The sequence below is a fragment of the Scyliorhinus torazame genome, chromosome 14 (genome assembly GCF_047496885.1).
Source record: "Scyliorhinus torazame isolate Kashiwa2021f chromosome 14, sScyTor2.1, whole genome shotgun sequence".
Taxonomy (NCBI): Eukaryota; Metazoa; Chordata; class Chondrichthyes; order Carcharhiniformes; family Scyliorhinidae; genus Scyliorhinus; species Scyliorhinus torazame.
In genome coordinates, this window is record NC_092720.1 from 214,047,681 (window position 1) to 214,066,640 (window position 18,960).

General features: G+C 49.1%; 1 protein-coding gene across 3 annotated transcripts in view; it reads left to right on the forward strand.

Annotated features, from left to right (window-relative positions):
* The first annotated feature begins 5,951 nt into the window (after positions 1-5,951).
* LOC140390478 (extracellular fatty acid-binding protein-like) overlaps positions 5,952-18,960 on the forward strand; it is a 74,525-nt gene continuing 61,516 nt past the window's right edge. For all 3 annotated transcript variants that reach the window (XM_072475641.1, XM_072475643.1, XM_072475642.1), the window contains exon 1: positions 5,952-6,116. In XM_072475641.1, coding sequence (XP_072331742.1) covers positions 6,033-6,116 — 84 coding nt within the window. In that variant the 5' untranslated portion in view covers positions 5,952-6,032. The remainder of the gene's footprint in view (positions 6,117-18,960) is intronic.

Here is an 18,960-nt window from a genome sequence, read left to right on the forward strand (position 1 = left end):
GCGGGGCGCCAACCACTCCGGGGCGGGCCTAGCCCCTGAAGGTGCGGAGGATTCCACACCTTTGGGGCAGCCCGACTCCGGAGTGGTTCACGCCACTCCGTCCCGCCGGGACCCGCCGCCCCGCTGGGTACGGGAGAATCCTGCCCATTTCCAGCTTGTAATGGATTTTGTAGATTCATTCAGATTTCTGCAGTTTCAGAAATACAGTAGCTTTTCTGGAGAAAACACGAGGGAGAGAGCATGTCCTTTCCCCTGAGTGTCCAGGGACCTGGGCAGCACGGTAGCACAAGTGGATAGCACTGTGGCATCACAGTGCCAGTGTCCCAGGTTCGGTTCCCCGCTGGGTCACTGTCTGTGCGGAGTCTGCACGTTCTCCCCGTGTCTGCATGGGTTTCCTCCGGGTACTCCGGTTTCCTCCCACAGTCCAAAGACGTGCAGGTTAGGTGGATTGGCCATGATAAATTGTCCTTAGTGAACAGAAAGGTTAGGAGGGGTTATTGAGTTACGGGGTTAGAGTGCTAGTGAGGGTTTCTGTGGGTCGGTGCAGACTCGATGGGCCAAATGGCCTCCTTCTGCACTGTATGTTCTAAGTACCTGACTCTGCTTTGCTTAGGTCTCTGGAAATGATCCCACTCAGGCAGGATCCAATCACAGCCTGTTACCGAGATGAATACAACATTTTGGCCGACTTATTGGCCACCAGCCAAGCAATTGAACCAAGTCCCACCCCATCTGTGGGGTGCCACAAAGTCTGGGTTTTGTTGTCGATAGCTGTCAGAGTATTCTTTTTTGTAAATTTAGAATGAATTCCCTGCTCGACTTAAAGATACATGTCCATTACTAATCCATGGATCAAAATTTGCGGCAGGGTAGCACAGTGGTTAGCACTGTTGCTTCACAGCGCCAGGTCCCAGGTTCGATTCACAGCTTGGGTCATTGTCTGTGCGGAGTCTGCACATTCTCCCTGTGTCTGCGTGGGTTTCCTCCCGGTGCACCGGTTTCCTCCCACAAGTCCCAAAAGCCGTGCTGTTAGGTGAATTGGTGATTCTCGTTACACTAATAAAGATTTTTATTATAACCATACTAACCTTTTAGAACTTAATTCTAACACTAACACCATCCTTAACCTTTCTCTGAAGATCCTCTGATGTCCGTGGGCCGTTCCACATGACCCGACCTGACCCAGCAGGACTCCGCCATCAACCCAACCCTGGCCTCGACCTGGAAGCGTATGGCGCCTGACCTGGAAGACCAACCTTGACCGCGTAGGATCCAACCCTGCTCTTGGAGTGCGCGATCCAGCATGAGAAGCGATGCTGGTCCCCGGAACACCCAATCCAGCTACTGGGACCCGCGACCCGGCGCCCGACCACGCGACCCAGCCCCGACCACATGACCCAGCCCGCCCTGGAGCGGCCCACCCAACGAGGCCCGGAGAGACCTGCGCAGCACCCTGACTTACCAACAGATGGAGGAAAGGAGGAGAATCCATGTGCAGGCCCTTCCAGGCATACTCCAAAGCCCGATTCCAGACCACCCAGGCTGGAACAGAACACGCAACCTGGCCCAAGCTGACCCAGGAAGACTCTACCAGCAACACAAATCCAAACTGAAGACCCCCAAAATGGCAGAGACCCCACAAAAGGACCAAACGTGTGGAAAAGTAGACCCGTCCTTGCAGAACCGCGGGGCCTGAGCAGACCGCAAACATGCTCCCCCCTAGCGACCCCAAAACCACAACTAGTGCCCTGGACCCTACCAGACGTGACCCCGAAATCACAACCAGCTCCCGGAACTCGCCAGACACAACCACTTACCTTCCACAGCATCAGACTTATCCCATCGGATCCCGGGACAATCCAGAAGCAGCTGCCAATCGAGGAAACGAGGGAAACGTACCTGTCTGCAGGTGAAATGAAAACAACGCAGTTTCCTCTCCTCTCCCCATCATACTCCTGGAAAATGTCCAAGAGATCGGAAACAAGCTGGACGAGCTTAATGCTAGACTTACCTCTGACAGGGAAATAAGGCACTGCTGTCTGCTCTGATTCACCGAGACAAAGGTCACCCCTGCCTCACCGGACTGTGCCATACAACTTGATGGCTTCTCAATACATCAGCTGGACTGCATGGCATCATCGGGCAAATCGAAGGGTGGAGGTGTTTGCCTCCTCATCAACACCTCCTGGTGCTCGGTTGTGACAATCCTGGTGAACTACTGTTCCCCGAACCTGGAATAACTGACTGTGAAGTGCCGTCCACAGGAGTTCACTTCTGCGATCAACACAAAGGTCTACATCCCACTCCAGGGGGAAGTGAAAAAGGCGTTTGATGAATTGTACACCCTATAAATTACAGTGAAACAGAATACCCGGAGGCCTTGTTCATCGTGGTTGGGGACTTCAACCAAGCCAACCTCAAGACTATTGCCAAAATTCAACCAGCACATCTCTTGTCCCACGAGAGACTGCAACATCCTTGACCACTGCTATACAAACATCAAGGGTGCCTACTGCACTTCGGAAAATCAGACCATAAGACGGTGCCTCTAGAAGAGCAGTTCTTTATTGATCGAATTTCAGAAAAGGGCCCGAGCGGTCCAACCGAAACGAGTGAAGAAATCCTCCTGAATAGTCGTGAGCGGCTGTATGGGCCAGGCAATGAGTGGCCAGGTGGTTACTGCGATTTGCAACGAGATTTCTGGTACACTCACTTGATGAGAAGCAAGCGAAGGCCCAAGCAAAAGATGACAAACCCAATGAGGCACTGGAAGAGCCAAAGGGAATTTCAGGCTTCTGGTTAACAGTCTTCAAGAAGGCATATATACTCAGTGGCATGATACAGGAGCATGATGGGTCCATATTATAGCATCTACAAGATGTGAACGTTAAATGTTCAGAGAATACAATGTCGATGAACTTCACTCTGGAGTTTACATTTGAGCCACATGAGTATTTTACAATCAAGGTACCTACAAAATCGTACTGGCTGGAATCGCGGCCTGACGAGTGGGAATTCTCATTTTGTGATGAACCAGAAATCAAAGGATGCACCGGGTGCCAGATTGACTGGAAGACAGGACCAAATGTCACATTGAAGACCATTAAATCAAAGCCGAAGCACAACGATCGGAGCACTAGCAAAACGGTTACGAAAACTGTACCAAATGGCTCATGCTTCAATTTTTTCTGTCCTCCAGAAGCTCCACAACATGGAATGTTAAATAAAGGTTCTGCAGCAAGAGGTGCTGCTGACTTTGAAATTGGTTGAATCCTGTGAACACAGAATTTCATGTGCAATATTGTATTTTATTGGAGAAATCTTTGCTGATGACGTAGACTCTGAAGATGAATCCTGTGATAATTTGCAAACGATGAAGGAAGCAAAGGTCTGATTGATGAGCCAGTGCTGGACCAATATGAAACGCTAGTCAAGCTGTTTCACGGGAAAGATGGCACACTCAGTGAGGGAGCCTGTGCAGCATTACGTTTGGCGGGACTTACATGGTGATCACTAGGGACGCCCAGCCTGTGCCTGACCTTGAGCAGTACGAATACTCTGAGATGGCACACGTAGAAATGGACAGCAAGATTGCAGCAACAGACTTCTCAGATGTAGCTGATGTAGCTGATGTACCATCTTGAAGAGTTCCGGTGGAGGACTCCCCGAAACATGAGGCCCTTCCACCACAGGGGGAGTTCGAAGAGCAAATTACGGCATCTGTATACAGTGCCACGACAACAGTTGATACTGAATAGGGATGCAGTTCTATGGCGTTGGATGAGACATACATACTATAACACAATAATGGTGCGGACCCACCTGGGCTATCTGAAAAAGATGAGATGTGCACAGTGATATCGAGTGACAAGAAGCTATCGCTTGGGGCTCAATCACAAGTTGAAGATGCAGTGCCCAGTGCTGACGATGCTAATCGTACCAAGATACCAGAAGGTGAGGTGGTCCAGACACCAGAGGGTAATCCATCCCAGATACCAGAGGATGAGGCTCTGCAGCTGGTCACTGAAAGTGCCGCACAGTCCCGTAACAGAGCAGCAACAGAGAGCATCGCGAGAGTGCACAGCAACGCAGGAGGGGACATCATCAAGCAAAGAAACAGAAGAAGCTGAAGACACCAGGATGGCCGACAAGAATACTAGGTGTCGAGGCGCATTGTCCAAAAGGCTAAAACTTAAAAGACTGGCATGGAAACCAGTCTTCAAAAAAGCTGACAATAGCCCAGACGACCAGTGGGGTGATTCCGTGAGGGAGGTACAATGAGCTGTGCTCAAGGGACACACACCTGGCAGGCATACCATGTCTATGGATGCATTCGTTAAATCTGTTTATACATAAACCATATATGCAAAGTAAAATATTAACCATGTTTGTATATAATGATCAACATCTCCAAAGGAAGGGGATGTGGCGATATGCCTGTGAATAATATTGCATAAACTCAGCACTGTGACTTCCCACCAGCAGGTGGCGTCAGATATCAGTCATATGACATCCGGCTACCGGCAGATGGTAGTAAGGTGGACGGTTGCACATCGGGTAGTTCCAGAGAAACCTAGGCTGTACAGATTCTGTATGGTATCCTTCCACGTGTTAACTAATAAATTATCATTCTAAGTAAGTCATCAGAAGTTCTGTATGTATCATTGCAAGGACAAGACAACAGAACACAACACCGGATGCTCCATCATTGAGTATATTTTTGTCGATAAATTTAAAGTACGTAATGCATTTTTTTTCCAATTAAGGGGCAATTTGGTGTGGCCAATCCATCTACCCTGCACATCTTTAGATTCAGCGGGTGAGACCAAAGAAAGACAAGGGAGAATGTGCAAGCGCTATGCGGACAGTGACCCGGGGCCGAGATTGTACCCGTGTCCTCGGCACCGTGAGGTAGCAGTACTGCAGCACTCCCACCGTTGAGTATATTTAAGGCTGAGAACACATACTTTTTTAAATAATCTGTATTAGTGTCACAAGTAGGCTTACATTCGCACTGCAATGAAGTTACTGTGAAAAGCCCCTAGTCGCCACACTCCACCACCTGTTCAGATACACTGAGAGAGAATTCAGAATGTCCAATTCACCTAACAGCACGTCTTTTGGGACTTGTGGGAGGAAACCGGAGCACCCGGAGGAAACCCACGCAGACACGGGGAGAACGTGCAGGCTCTGCGCAGACAGTGACCCAAGCCAGGAATCGAACCTGGGACCCTGAAGCTGTGAAGCAACAGTGCTAACCACTGTGCTACTGTGCCACCCAGACGTTTGGTGGCTCAGGGAATAAAAGGACATAGGAAATGGGAAGGAAAGTGAAATCAAGGTTGAAGATCAGCCATGATCGCATTGATTGGCGGAGCAGGCTCGAGGGGCTGAGTGATATACTCCTGCTCCTATCCGTTACATTCCTCGTAGAACTGGGAAAGGATATGGGTGATTTATTATTGTGTGATGCTATGTGGAGAAAAGGAGGGTCTGCAAAAATTGGAATTATGGGGACGTTGGGTGGGCTGTGGAGGGAGTGGGAGAGGGTTGCAGAAAATAAACAAAATAATCCTGCACCGATTCTCCCCCTAATTTTGACTCAATCAGTGTAGGATTTTGACAGGATTTGCATCATGAGCATTACAAGGTTTCAGTAAACAATTGCCAAAAAGGAGTAGCTTTCCCAATGGCATGGACAAATTGTCTTTTCAAAAGTGGAGAACAATTGGTAAAGAACGGGTTCTTCGGTTTTGGTGTGTTAGAGAGGAAATCGAAAACAGGAGATTGGAGTCTGGCCCCACAGGTCCTTCCTTTCTGAGGAACACTATTTCCTCCTGATTGCCCACCCACACCGTGGCTCAACCTGATTGGGAAATGCGGTTAATAATTGGCCTCCTGTCTATAAAACCCAACATATAGGAGTCCAGAACTTGGAGTCCAGTAGTAGGAGTCCACTTTGAAAGCTGTAAATTTGGGAATCAGTCAGCCCAATTTGTTTTGGAAAGTGCTGACTTTTCTTTTGTTCCATCATGTTGCAGCAACAGTGGGGAATCTTTTTCTGTCTGGTCTTACTCTTTCAACTATGTAAGGTTGCTGGAGGCTTCAAAATGGAGGTAAGAAACAGCAAGAACAGACAAAAAGGCAGCTTCTCTCCAATTAGGCGTCAGTGGCTTGGATGGGTTAAACGTGCAATCGAGCCAGGTATGGAGTTGAGGTTGGATTTCTGGCCTCTTCTGATGGCAGCCAGGGTTGGCCTGAAGCAAGACCTGTGCCTGGAGAAAGGACAGAGAGTTCAGCTTTTAGTCCCAGCCAGTAAATTGCTCCTCTCCTGGAGAAATGCATGGGTGGGTGTGCGTGTGGCCAAATGCGATTGTTCATGGGATGCACTCTGCAGTTTCAGTGCAAGTCAGCATAGGCCCAGAGGTGAAAAAACAGTGCAAAGTCGCTGAGAAAGGAGGCCAGTAATATCCCATAGCAGTACAAGTCTGAGCAGGCCAGAAGTGGAGGGAAAATAATTGTGGGGGGCAGTGAAGGTGGGGAGAGGGGCTGAGGGGGGCAAGGGGTGTTGATGTTGGTCACAATGAAAATAAATAATAACAATAATCTTTATTAGTGTCACAAGTAGACTTACATTACACTGCAATGAAGTTACTGTGAAAATTCCCTCGTCACCGCACTCCTCTGTTCGGGTACACTGAGGGAGAATTCAGACTGTCCAATTCACCTAACAAGCATGTCTTTCGGTACGTGTGGGAGGAAATCAGAGCACCCAGAGGAAACCCACACAGACACAGGAAGAACGTGCCGACTATGCACAAACAATGACCCAATGCAGGACTCAAACCCGGGTCACTGGTACTGTGAAGCAACTGTGCTACCAATCCGCCATAGTCAAACAGCTAGTGGAGGCAGTGAATGGGAAGCGTCAAGAGACGAAAAAATCCACTCAGGTAATTAATGGTTGCTTTAGGCAAGGTGGGGCAGGGTGGAAAAGAGTTTTCAGCTGAAGGGAGTGAAATAAATCTTGTCAACATTTCCACAACTTAAATAGATTTTGAGTTAGACCTGAGCATTGAACGAGAGTGCAAGATGGTCAACAACCAGGCAACATTTTTAATGTCTCTTCCTGAATGAGCTGAATGAAAGTAAGAATGGGGAGTGATGTAAAACAAGCTCCCAGCTCAGCTCACTATCACTGAGAAGTGAGCATCTACTCCACTTTGCCATTTATGAAAGTATTTTGCGAATTGCTGGTGCATAAGCACGAGAAGGAATGTGTCATGATATTCAAACACACACATCATGATAGACAGACCAACAGACCAATTAGCACACATAACACGACAGCCAATCACAGACAAGGACAGAGACAGTATAAGACAAGAAACACGACACCTGGGAGTCAGTCCATCTGGAGACCAGGACAAGGACAGGACCTGATTAACAAGACACTCAGAGAGTCACCACGTGCAGAGTACCAAGACAGATCTGTAAATAACAAGTTGGAATAAAACAGCGTTGTACCAATTACAACCGTGTTGGTTCATCTGTACCTCAGAGCACCCAACACCACATGATACCAGTGAGTGGATCGATACCTGCCGGCAAATCAGCCATCCTGAGCCATGGACATCAACAACAAACCGCAGCCGTTGCAAGTCGCTGGGAACCTGGGCACCAATTGGAAGCTCTTCAAGCAGCGATTTGAACTGTACATGCGAGCCAACGAAAAACAGGGCGCCTCGGACGAAACAAAGATTGCCATGCTCCTCACTACCGCAGGTCAGCACGCCATCGATGTATACAACTCCTTGGTGTTCGCGGAAGGCGAGAACCAATCCAAATAAGACACGGTCCTCCTCAAGCTCGACCAGCACTTCAACGTTGAGGTAAACGAAAGCTTTGAGAGGTATATCTTTCAGCAACGCCTGCAAGGTAAGGATGAGCTCTTTCAACCCTTTCTGACGCACCTCCGCATACTCGCGCAGTCCTGCGGTTACGGCAACACCTCAGAGTCCATGATCCGGGACCAGATCGTTTTTGGCATTGCCTCCAGTGGCCTACGCCAGCAGCTTCTTAAAATTAAAGGCCTGACCTTAGCATCTGCAGTTGAAGCCTGTGTCCTCCATGAAAATGCGACCAGCCGCTTTGCCCAATTTCAGGCGACTGAATCAGCACGGAGGGGGTCCCTAGCGATTGAATCGGCAAGCCAGGCCGACCACGAGGCCGAACGCATCCAGGCAATCGAGTTTCTCCCGGCCCGTGGCCCGGACGAGGGCAGCCATTTTGCGCGCTTTTCAAGGTCTCCTGCGCTTGTGCGCGCCAAAACCAACGGCAACATCGAGGGACGCACTGCGCAGGCGCGCCCGATGCAAGACCAAACTGCGCATGCGCAGTGGTGTAACGAACGCCGTGACGTCATGACGTGCGGCAACTGTGGAGCTGCACATTTAAAAGGGCAATGTCCTGCAAAAAACCGACAATGCCTACGCTGTGGCAGGATGGGCCACTACGCTGCCTATTGTCGAGCGGTTCAACCGATGGATTCTACACATCTCCGACAACCTCGCAGACACGTGAGTCACACATCAAAGTTTAGCAACTATTGTATTGTAACATGTTACTGTTTTATCATTCCAGATCTCGTTTGACCGGACCACACTTCAAAGTTTTTCTTTTTTTGTTATGGTACAACCTCGTTAGCATGTCACACCCAACATCGCCCCATGTATATAGTTACGCCACATGTACGTGCTGTAAATATCACGCACACACACTTTTAGCTGCACTCAGGACACATTCATATTTATAACCACGTAGGCACATAATCTTGTAAAAAAAGGGGGGATGGGGGGGTTGGGTGGGGGGGAATCGAGTTGCTGCTGCTAAGATCAAGGAGGAGCTGGAGCGAGTGGGGTGGGTCAAGACGGGGGTATGCCGCTGCGGGGAACGGGCCGGGTGTGGGGTGCGGGCGCGTGGCTGGCCGAGGAGGGGTCATGGCTAGTTGGCGGGGGAGGGGGGCGGGTAGCCCCCTAATCCGGCTGATAACCTGGAATGTAAGGGGACTGAATGGGCCGGTTAAGCGGGCCCGCGTGTTCGCGCACTTGAAGGGGCTCAAGGCGGATGTGGTTATGCTCCAGGAGACACACCTGAAGGTGGCAGACCTGGTAAGACTGAGGAAAGGGTGGGTAGGTCAGGTGTTTCACTCGGGACTAGATGCCAAAAATCGAGGGGTGGCGATCTTGGTGGGAAAGAAGGTGTTATTCGAGGCGTCGAGCATTGTGGTAGATAATGGCGGTAGGTACATAATGGTAAGTGGTAAGTTGCAGGGAGAGAGGGTGGTACTGGTCAATGTGTATGCTCCGAACTGGGATGATGCGGGTTTTATGCGGCGTATGTTGGGTCGGATGCCAGACTTGGAAGTGGGGGGCCTAATAATGGGGGGAGACTTTAACACGGTGTTGGATCCGGCACTGGATCGCTCCAGGTCTAGGACGGGTAGGAAGCCGGCGGCGGCTAGAGTGTTGAGGGGATTTATGGACCAAATGGGAGGGGTGGACCCTTGGAGATTTGCAAGGCCGGGGGCTAGGGAATTTTCATTCTTCTCACATGTCCATAAGGCTTATTCTCGAATTGACTTTTTCATTTTGAGTAGGGCGCTGATAGCGAGAGTAGAGGATACCGAGTATTCAGCAATAGCCATTTCGGATCACGCCCCGCATTGGGTGGACTTGGAGATGGGGGAGGAGAGGGACCAGCGCCCACTGTGGCGCTTGGAGGTGGGGCTGTTGGCGGACGAGGAGGTGAGCGAGCGGGTCCGAGGAAATATAGAGAGGTACTTGGAGACCAATGACAACGGGGAGGTCCGAGTGGGGATGGTATGGGAGGCACTGAAGGCGGTGGTGAGGGGAGAGCTGATCTCCATCAGTGCCCACAAGGAGCGGCGGGAGCGGGGGGAGAGGGAGAGGCTGGTGGGGGAGATGGTGAGGGTAGACAGGAGGTATGCGGAAGAACCTGAGGAAGGATTGTTGAGGAAGAGGCGCAGCCTCCAGGCCGAATTCGACCTGGTGACCACCAGGAAGGAGGAGGTGCAGTGGAGGAAGGCCCAGGGAGCGGTCTACGAGTATGGGGAAAAGGCAAGCCGGATGCTGGCGCATCAGCTTCGGAAGCGGGACGCAGCTAGGGAGATCGGGGGAGTTAAGGACAGGGGAGGGAGCGTGGTGCGGAGTGGGGTTGGCATCAATGGGGTCCTCAGGGACTTTTACGAGGAATTGTACCGATCCGAGCCCCCACGGGAGGAGGGAGGGATGGGCCGTTTCCTGGACCAATTGAGGTTTCCAAAGGTGGAAGAGGGACTGGTGGCGGGACTGGGGGCCCCGATTGGGCTGGAGGAGCTGATCAAAGGGATAGGAAGCATGCAGGCGGGGAAGGCACCGGGGCCGGACGGTTTCCCTGTCGAGTTCTATAAAAAATATATGGACCTGTTGGGCCCGCTGTTAGTTCGGACCTTTAATGAGGCAAGGAAGGGGGGGGGGCTTTACCCCCGACGATGTCCCGGGCACTGATCTCCTTGATCCTGAAGCGGGACAAGGATCCCCTGCAATGTGGGTCTTACAGACCGATTTCCTTGCTAAATGTAGATGCCAAGGTGCTGGCGAAGGTCTTAGCCACGAGGATTGAGGATTGTGTGCCGCAGATCATCCATGAAGACCAGACGGGGTTTGTGAAGGGGAGACAGTTGAACGCGAATGTGCGGAGGCTTTTGAACGTTATCATGATGCCGGCGAGGGAGGGGGAGGCGGAGATAAAGTTGGCGATGGACGCTGAGAAAGCCTTCGATAGGGTAGAGTGGGGGTACCTGTGGGAGGTGCTGAAGAGGTTCGGGTTTGGGGAGGGATTTGTCAGGTGGGTTAGGCTGTTGTACGAGGTCCCGATGGCGAGTGTGGCCACAAATAGGAGGAGGTCCGAGTACTTGCGGTTGCACCGAGGGACGAGACAGGGGTGTCCCCTGTCCCCCCTGCTCTTCGCACTGGCGATTGAACCCCTGGCTATGGCACTGAGAGAGTCAAGGAACTGGAGGGGGTTGGTGCGGGGTGGGGAGGAGCATAGGGTGTCGCTTTATGCGGAAGACCTGCTGCTGTATGTGGCGGACCCGGTGGGAGGAATGCCAGAGGTAATGAGGATGCTTAGGGAATTCGGGGAATTTTCGGTGTACAAGCTCAATGTGGGGAAGAGCGAGCTGTTCGTAGTTCAGCTAGCGGACCAGGAGAGGGGGATTGGCGAGCTCCCACTAAAAAGGGCGGAGAGGAGTTTCAGATATTTGGGGGTCCAGGTGGCCAGGAGCTGGGGGGCCCTGCATAGGCTTAACTTTACAAGGCTGGTGGAGCAAATGGAGGAGGAGTTCAAGAGGTGGGACGCGTTGCCGCTGTCCCTGGCGGGTAGGGTGCAGTCAATCAAAATGACGGTGCTCCCAAGGTTTTTGTTCCTGTTCCAGTGCCTCCCCATGTTTATCCCAAAGGCTTTTTTCAGGCGGGTTAACAGGAGTATAATGGGGTTTGTGTGGGCGCGAGGGACTCTGAGGGTGAGAAGGGTGTTCCTGGAGCGGAGTAGAGATGGCGGGGGCTGGAGCTGCCCAACCTCTGTGGGTACTACTGGGCCGCCAATGCGACAATGGTGCGCAAGTGGGAGATGGAGGGGGAGGGGGCTGCATGGAAGAGGCTGGAGACGGCGTCCTGTGTGGGTACGAGTCTGGGGGCGCTGGCAATGGCGCCGCTGCCGCTCCCTCCAAGGAGGTATACCACGAGCCCGGTGGTGGTGGCGGCCCTCAAAATTTGGGGGCAGTGGAGGCGGCATAGGGGGGAAGTTAGGGCCTCGACATGGACCCCATTATGGGGGAACCACCGGTTCGCCCCAGGAAGAACAGGTGGAGGGTTTTCGGGGTGGCACAGGGCAGGCATACAAAAGTTAGGGGACCTGTTTGTGGACGGGAAGTTCGCGAGCTTGGGTGAGCTGGAGGAGAAGTACGGGCTCCCCCCGGGGAATACCTTCAGGTACTTACAGGTAAGGGCGTTCGCCAGACGGCAGGTGGTGGAATTCCCACGGCTACTGCTACACACAGTACAGGACAGGGTGCTCTCGGGGGGGGGGGGGGGGGGGGGTTGATTGGGGAAGATCTCGGAAACTTACCAGGTGATGCAGGAGGAGGAGGAGGCCTCGGTGGTGGAGTTGAAAGGTAAGTGGGAGGAGGAGTTGGGAGAGGAGATCGAAGAGGGGATGTGGGCAGATGCCCTAGGGAGGGTGAACTCTTCCTCTTCATGCGTGAGGCTCAGCCTCATACAGTTTAAGGTGCTGCACAGGGCACACATGACCGGGACAAGGATGAGCAGGTTCTTTGGGGGTGAGGACAGGTGTGTTAGGTGCTCAGGGTGCCCAGCAAATCACACCCATATGTTCTGGGCATGCCCAGCGCGGGAGGAATTTTGGAAGGGCGTAGCGAGGACGGTGTCGAGGGTGGTAGGATCCAGGGTCAAACCGGGATGGGGGCTCGCAATATTTGGGGTGGCAGAGGAGCCGGGAGTGCAGGAGGCGAAAGAGGCTGGAATTCTGGCCTTTGCGTCCCTGGTAGCCCGGCGGAGGATTCTCCTTCAGTGGAAAGATACGAGGCCGCCAAGTGTGGAATCCTGGATCAGCGATATGGCAGGGTTCATTAAATTGGAGAGGGTGAAATTCGCCTTGAGAGGGTCGGTACAAGGGTTCTTTAGGCAGTGGCAACCGTTCTTAGACTTTCTGGCAGAACGATAGACATTGGTCAATGGCAGCAGCAGCTCGGGGGGTGGGGGAGGGCGGGTTTACTTTATTTTTGTTTATGTTATTTACACTGGAGGGTCTGAGGGGGTGTATACACCTGTTGTCTTAAGTCGGAGTGTTAATGTTAATTTATTATTTAGGTACGGGGGGGAGGGGTTTGGGGGGTTGCTTTTTTAGATTGTGTTTTGTACTTAACCCTGTTGGGTTCTTTTTCCTTTCTCATTTTGTGATTGATATTTTATGAAAACCTTTAATAAAAATTATTTGAAAAAAAAAGGGGGGGATGTCATGATATTCAAACACATACATCATGATAGACAGACCAACAGACCAATTAGCACACATAACCCGACAGCCAATCACAGACAAGGACAGAGACAGTATAAGACAAGAAACACGACACCTGGTAGTCAGTCCATCTGGAGACCAGGACAAGGACAGGACCTGATTAACAACACACTCAGAGAGTCACCACATGCAGAGTACCAAGACAGATCTGTAAATAACAAGTTGGAATAAAACAGCGTTGTACCAATTGCAACCGTATTGGTTATGGATAGCTTAGGAATAAAACAATTCAAATCAACTGCGCACCATCCAGAATTGCAGGGAGCGTTAGAAAGGTGGCATCAGAAATTAAAGACAATGTTGAGGGCTTATTGTCAAGATTATCCAGAGGTTTGGGATAAAGGAATTCCATTCGTACTGTTTAAATTAGGAATACACCTCATGAGTCAACCAAATTTAGTCCTTTTGAACTAATTTTAGGTCCTGAGGCAAGAGGACCACTTAAATTGATTAAGGAAAAATTGGTGAGTGAGAAATCAGAAATTACATTATTGGATTACGTGTCAAATTTCAGGGAACGATTAAATAGAGCGGGTGAATTGGCGAGACAACATTTCAAAGTTGCACAAAATGTGATGAAACGGGTAGCGGACAAGAAATCCAAAGTTCATAGTTTTGCCAGTGGAGATAAAGTGTTAGTATTGTTACCAGTGGTAGGTGAACCTGTAAAAGCAAGGTTTTGTGAACCTTATCAGATTGAAAGGAAATTAAGTGAGGTGAATTATGTGGGAAAAACACCAGATAGAAGGAAGCCTCACCGAGTATGTCATGTGAATATGCTTAAAGGGTACTTTGAAAGGGAAGGAGAGAAAAAGGAGGAAGTTTTAATGATTCTAACTCAAAATGACAAACCAAATCCTGATGACTGTGAATTTGACATACCTCAAATTAAATTGGAAAATGAGGATGTTCTTAACAATTGGGATAAATTGTTGAGTTACCTTCCAGAGGAAAAACAGACTGACCTGAAAGAGTTATTGATATCACATGGGCAAGCTTGTAAAGATAAATTGGGAAGTACTAAAATGGCTATAATGATGTAGATGTGAGAAATGCTGTTCCAATCAAACAACATCCATACAGACTTAACCCTTTAAAGTTGGCACAGGTTAACAAAGAGATTGAGAGCATGTTTAATAATGGCATAATTGAAGTGGGTTGTAGCCAATGGAGCTCACCCATAGTGATGGTACCAAAACCAGACGGTACCCAATTTTTGTATGTGGATTATAGAAAGGTTAATGCAGTTACAAGAACGGACTCTTATCCTATCCCACATTTGGAGGATTGCATTGAGAAAGTGGGACAATCAGCTTTTATTTCTAAACTGGATTTACTTAAAGGTTACTGACAGGTACCTTTATCCGAAAGGGCAAAGGAGATTTCAGCTTTTGTGACTCCAGATGGTATATACCAATTCAAAGTTATGCCTTTTGGCATGAAAAACGCTCCAGCCACATTTCAACGGTTAACTAACAAAGTTGTTTCAGGATTACCCAATTGTGCGGTATACATTGCCGATCTGGTAATTTTCAGCCAGACTTGGACAGAATATTTAAAACATCTGATGGAGTTATTCGATCGACTTCAGGAGGCAGGTTTGGCGATAAACCTAGCCAAAAGTGAATTTGGAAAGGCCCAAGTCACTTTCCTTGGCCATACAATCGGACAGGGTCGAATGGTCACACGGGATGTGAATCCAACAGTTATTGAGGAGTTTCCGGTACCCTCAAGATGAAGGGAAATAATGCGATTTCTTGGCATGCGTGTATTTGATCGAACATTGGTGCAAAGGTTTTGTAGCGTGATTGCTCCACTGATGGACTTGCTGAAGAAACGTCAAAAATTTCAGTGGACAGCAGACTTTGAACAGGCATTTGACTGTCTGAAAGCAGTGATAACCAATGCTCCGGTGTTGGAGAATTACAAGGGACTCTGTGATCAAATTGAACTAAAGTATCTGACTTTGAAGAGAAATGCCAAGGCATAGAGAAATGGACGGATCGTGCAGAGACCTTCTTGTTCAGAGACTGTCAATCGAGAAGGATTTCAGTTGGAGGAAGAAGAACAAACGAAAAAAAAATGGACTATATTATTATACCTGTTTGCGTGTGTTGTTTTTTGAAACAAAAAAGTATATTTACTGTGTGCATTTCTTAAAGAATAGTGAAAAGGTGAAAAATGAAACCATCTTGAAGATGATGGTATTTTTTTTTTTCTTGGGGGAGGTGACATGTGAGAGTACTTTTAAGAAATGGGTGTTTATAAATGGGTGTGTATATAAATATCTGTAGTGAGAATACCGTTAAGAAATGGGTGTTTACTACTGCAGTGATGTCAGAGAGTGGGTGGAGCTGGGCTGTCTGTCAGCTTTTTACTTTCGTTTTTGAGCAGGCTGCAGGGTGTGTTTTAGTTTCGTTTTCAGTGTTGGAGCTGAAGCCAGACCAAGCAGGTGTACTGCTATTCCCTCTGCCATCAAAAGACTATCTCTTGATCATTTGGTGAATTCAGAATTCTACATGTTTTGAATAGTGACTTTAACCTGATGTGCTTCAGATAAAGGTTTTGTTTTTAAGTTGTATGGATGTTAAAAAGGAACGCTTAAATGTTTACTTAGTGTTATAGTCTTTGGGGGTTGTATTTGGATTAATGGTTGCTAAGATGTTCACTGTATGTTTTAAAAAGGTTAACTTGAGTTCATAGAATAAACATTATTTTGCTTTAAAAAAATACTTTTCCATTTCTGCTGTACCACACCTGTAGAGTGCGCCGTGTGCTCCCCATGCCACAATCTAGTAAAGGTTGTCTGACAGGTGAACTCCATGATACACTTTGGGGTTCTCTAAACCCTGGCCCATAACACTTTAAAGACAATGCTTTCTACATCATGACAAATTACTGCTTCAAATAATTTATTCTCTGTTTTTCCTCCAAGTGTCATAAATCTGTGTCCTCTATTAACTAAACCTTCAGCCAAAGTGAACAGTTTCTCCTTATTCACTGTATGAAAAACCTTTGTGATTTTAAGCACCAGAATTGGCCACCACGTGAACATACCTATGTTCGAATTCGGAGCAGAATTCCAGAGAGTTGTCACTGAGAGAAAAATGTGGGGCTGCATTCTCCAGTTTCCCAGCCATGTATCTCTCAGTGGCCTGCCATTTTCTGACAGTGGGATTCTATCTTCCCACCGCTTTGAGTGATATCATAGTAAGAAGTCTTACAACACCAGGTTAAAGTCCAATAGGTTTGTTTCGATGTCACTAGCTTTCGGAGCGCTGCTCCTTCCTCAGGTGATATCATGGTTGTGTTGTAATTCGCTGACTGACCACAAGGAGTCTCCCTAGGATATAAGTGAATGTTCGAGTCAGATGACCCTTCAGACTGGCTGGAGGGAGCTGGAGAGAGGTTGCTTGTGCTTGATCTTACTGTTATTCATCTGCTGTTTTGTATATAGTTTACCCACAGTTAATGTTAATAAATCATTTATAGCTTTAGCTGCAAGAGTTCTTGTAATATAAATCAGGCCATCCGACTTTACACCCTTGACAGTGGGATTTCCCATTGAAGCCACCGTACGCTGCTGGGAAAACTGAGGCTGGGTGTATGCAACCATTGGGAAAGGAAAATCCAAATGTTTTTCATTTTCTTCATCTCTATCTTAAATGGTCAACCTTATTTTTAAACCGAGACCCCTTGTTCAAGATTTTATGACAAAAGGAAATATTCTCTCCACATCCACCCTGTAAATACCGCTCAGGATCTTATATATTTCAATTAGGTTGCCTCTTACTCTTCTGAACTCCAGTGGATACAAACTGAACCTGTCCAACTATCCCAAATTAGGCAACGCATCCATTATATTCGTCCAGTAACTTTTTCCCGAACTGCTTCTAAACTATCTACATATTTCCTTAAATAAAAGACCAATGTTGTGCACACTGGGTGCGATTGAACAGCCACGCTGCACCTGAAAAGCAACTCGCCGTGGCACAGCGTGGTCGATAGAAACCGAGAGACCCGGCTCGTAATGCCTCGCGAGATCTATCAGCTAGTCTCACTTTAATATGTTCCCAAGGTATCCGGAGACCTCGGGCAAATGCCTCAACAAACTGAGACCAAACGGAAATGCACTCGTGAAGGTCTTCCAGGGGATCGAAGGCCCCCAAGTGCATGCCCTCTGGGCAGGATGGCACTCTTGCACTCGTAATGTCACCTAGGTGACAACCTGGCACTGCCAAGGTGCTCAAGTGGCACTGCCAGCTGGCTGGGGCACTGTCAGGGTGCCAGGCTGGTGCTGCCAAGGTGCCAAGCTGTCATTTTTTCACAGTTATTTGGGCCAGAGATGCCCTGTGAGTGTGTTGGAAGCGGGTGCCGGCGTCCCGGGGACCCTCCCATAGTGCGTTTGGCTTTGTAGGGTCGGGAGACAATTCGGGGGCTCCAGGACATTTAAAAATGGCATCTGAATTTCTTGTGACACTGAGCAGTTCTGGCAAACGGAATGCCTCAGTACACAAAATGTGGCCAGTGCGGTCTCGGATGTGCGTTCCCCGCTGAGGCCCCCAATCTAACTTGGGTGCCGTTTTGCAGCCGTTCCCGCTGCGAGCGCCAGGAAACACGCGGCTAAACGTGCTCGCTATGGGACTTTGTTGCCATTTACTCAAATCCCACTCAGTACTCCAGATGTGATCTATTATATCACTGAAGCATAACTTTCCTATTCTTGTAATTTCATAATAAATTTTATTCTTTATTGTTACAAGTAGGCTTACATTAACACTGCAATGAAGTTACTGAGAAAAGCCCCTAGTCGCCACATTCCGTCGCCTGTTCGGCTACACGGAGGGAAAATTTCAGAATGTCCAAATTACCTAACAGCATGTTTTTCGGGACTTGTGGGAGGAAACCGGAGCACCCGGAGGAAACCCATGCAGACACGGGGAGAACGTGCAGTCTCCGCACAGACAGTGACCCAAGCCTGGAATTGAACTTGGGACCCTGGCGCTGTGAAGCAATAGGGCTAACCACTGTGCTACCGTGCTGCCCATATTCACTTGCAATTCACTTTTTTTATTTTTTTTTATTTTTTATTCTCCTCCTTTTTCACATTTTCTCCCACATTTACAGCCATCAACAATAAACAATAATCAGCAAGATATGTCAGTCCCCATAATAACAACGTTCCCATCTACCCACCAACCCCCAAACCTCAACCCGCATGTTTACATAAACAAATGGCAAAAAGGAATCAGGGATTACCCGTAGTCACCCTTAATCTTACACAGCTCCCCCCCCCCCACCCCCCCCCCCCCCCACCCCCACCCCCCCCTCACCTCCCAACCTCAGTTCCTTCCCCCCAACTTTCCACCCCGGCTAGACCACTCGGACCCTGTTCTGTCAGGCTCCGATGGCCGCAGCCCCTCCCCCCACCTCACTCCCGTTCACTGGCCGGCTTAAACCGGCCAGCGTGGAGGCCCCCGCCCGGGTCCCTTTCCCACTTGCCCGGCCCTAGGAAAGCCCAAAGATCCCCTTTTAGCACACAAACCCCGCATATCCACCTACATCCCAAAGAACTCTCGTTTCGAGTGAAAGTCCCATCCCTTCCCTTGTCCAAATATATACCACATTGGCTCCTTTAATCTCTACACCCGCGCGCAGTGATACAAAAAAGAAGAAAATACAGTCAGGAGGTTACATCGGCACATGGCCATTCCTCAATTTGTCAGTTCTGCCACAGTCCTTCTGCTTTCGCAAACTCCTCCGCTGCTTCCGCCGTTCCAAAATAAAAGTCCCTGAGCTTGT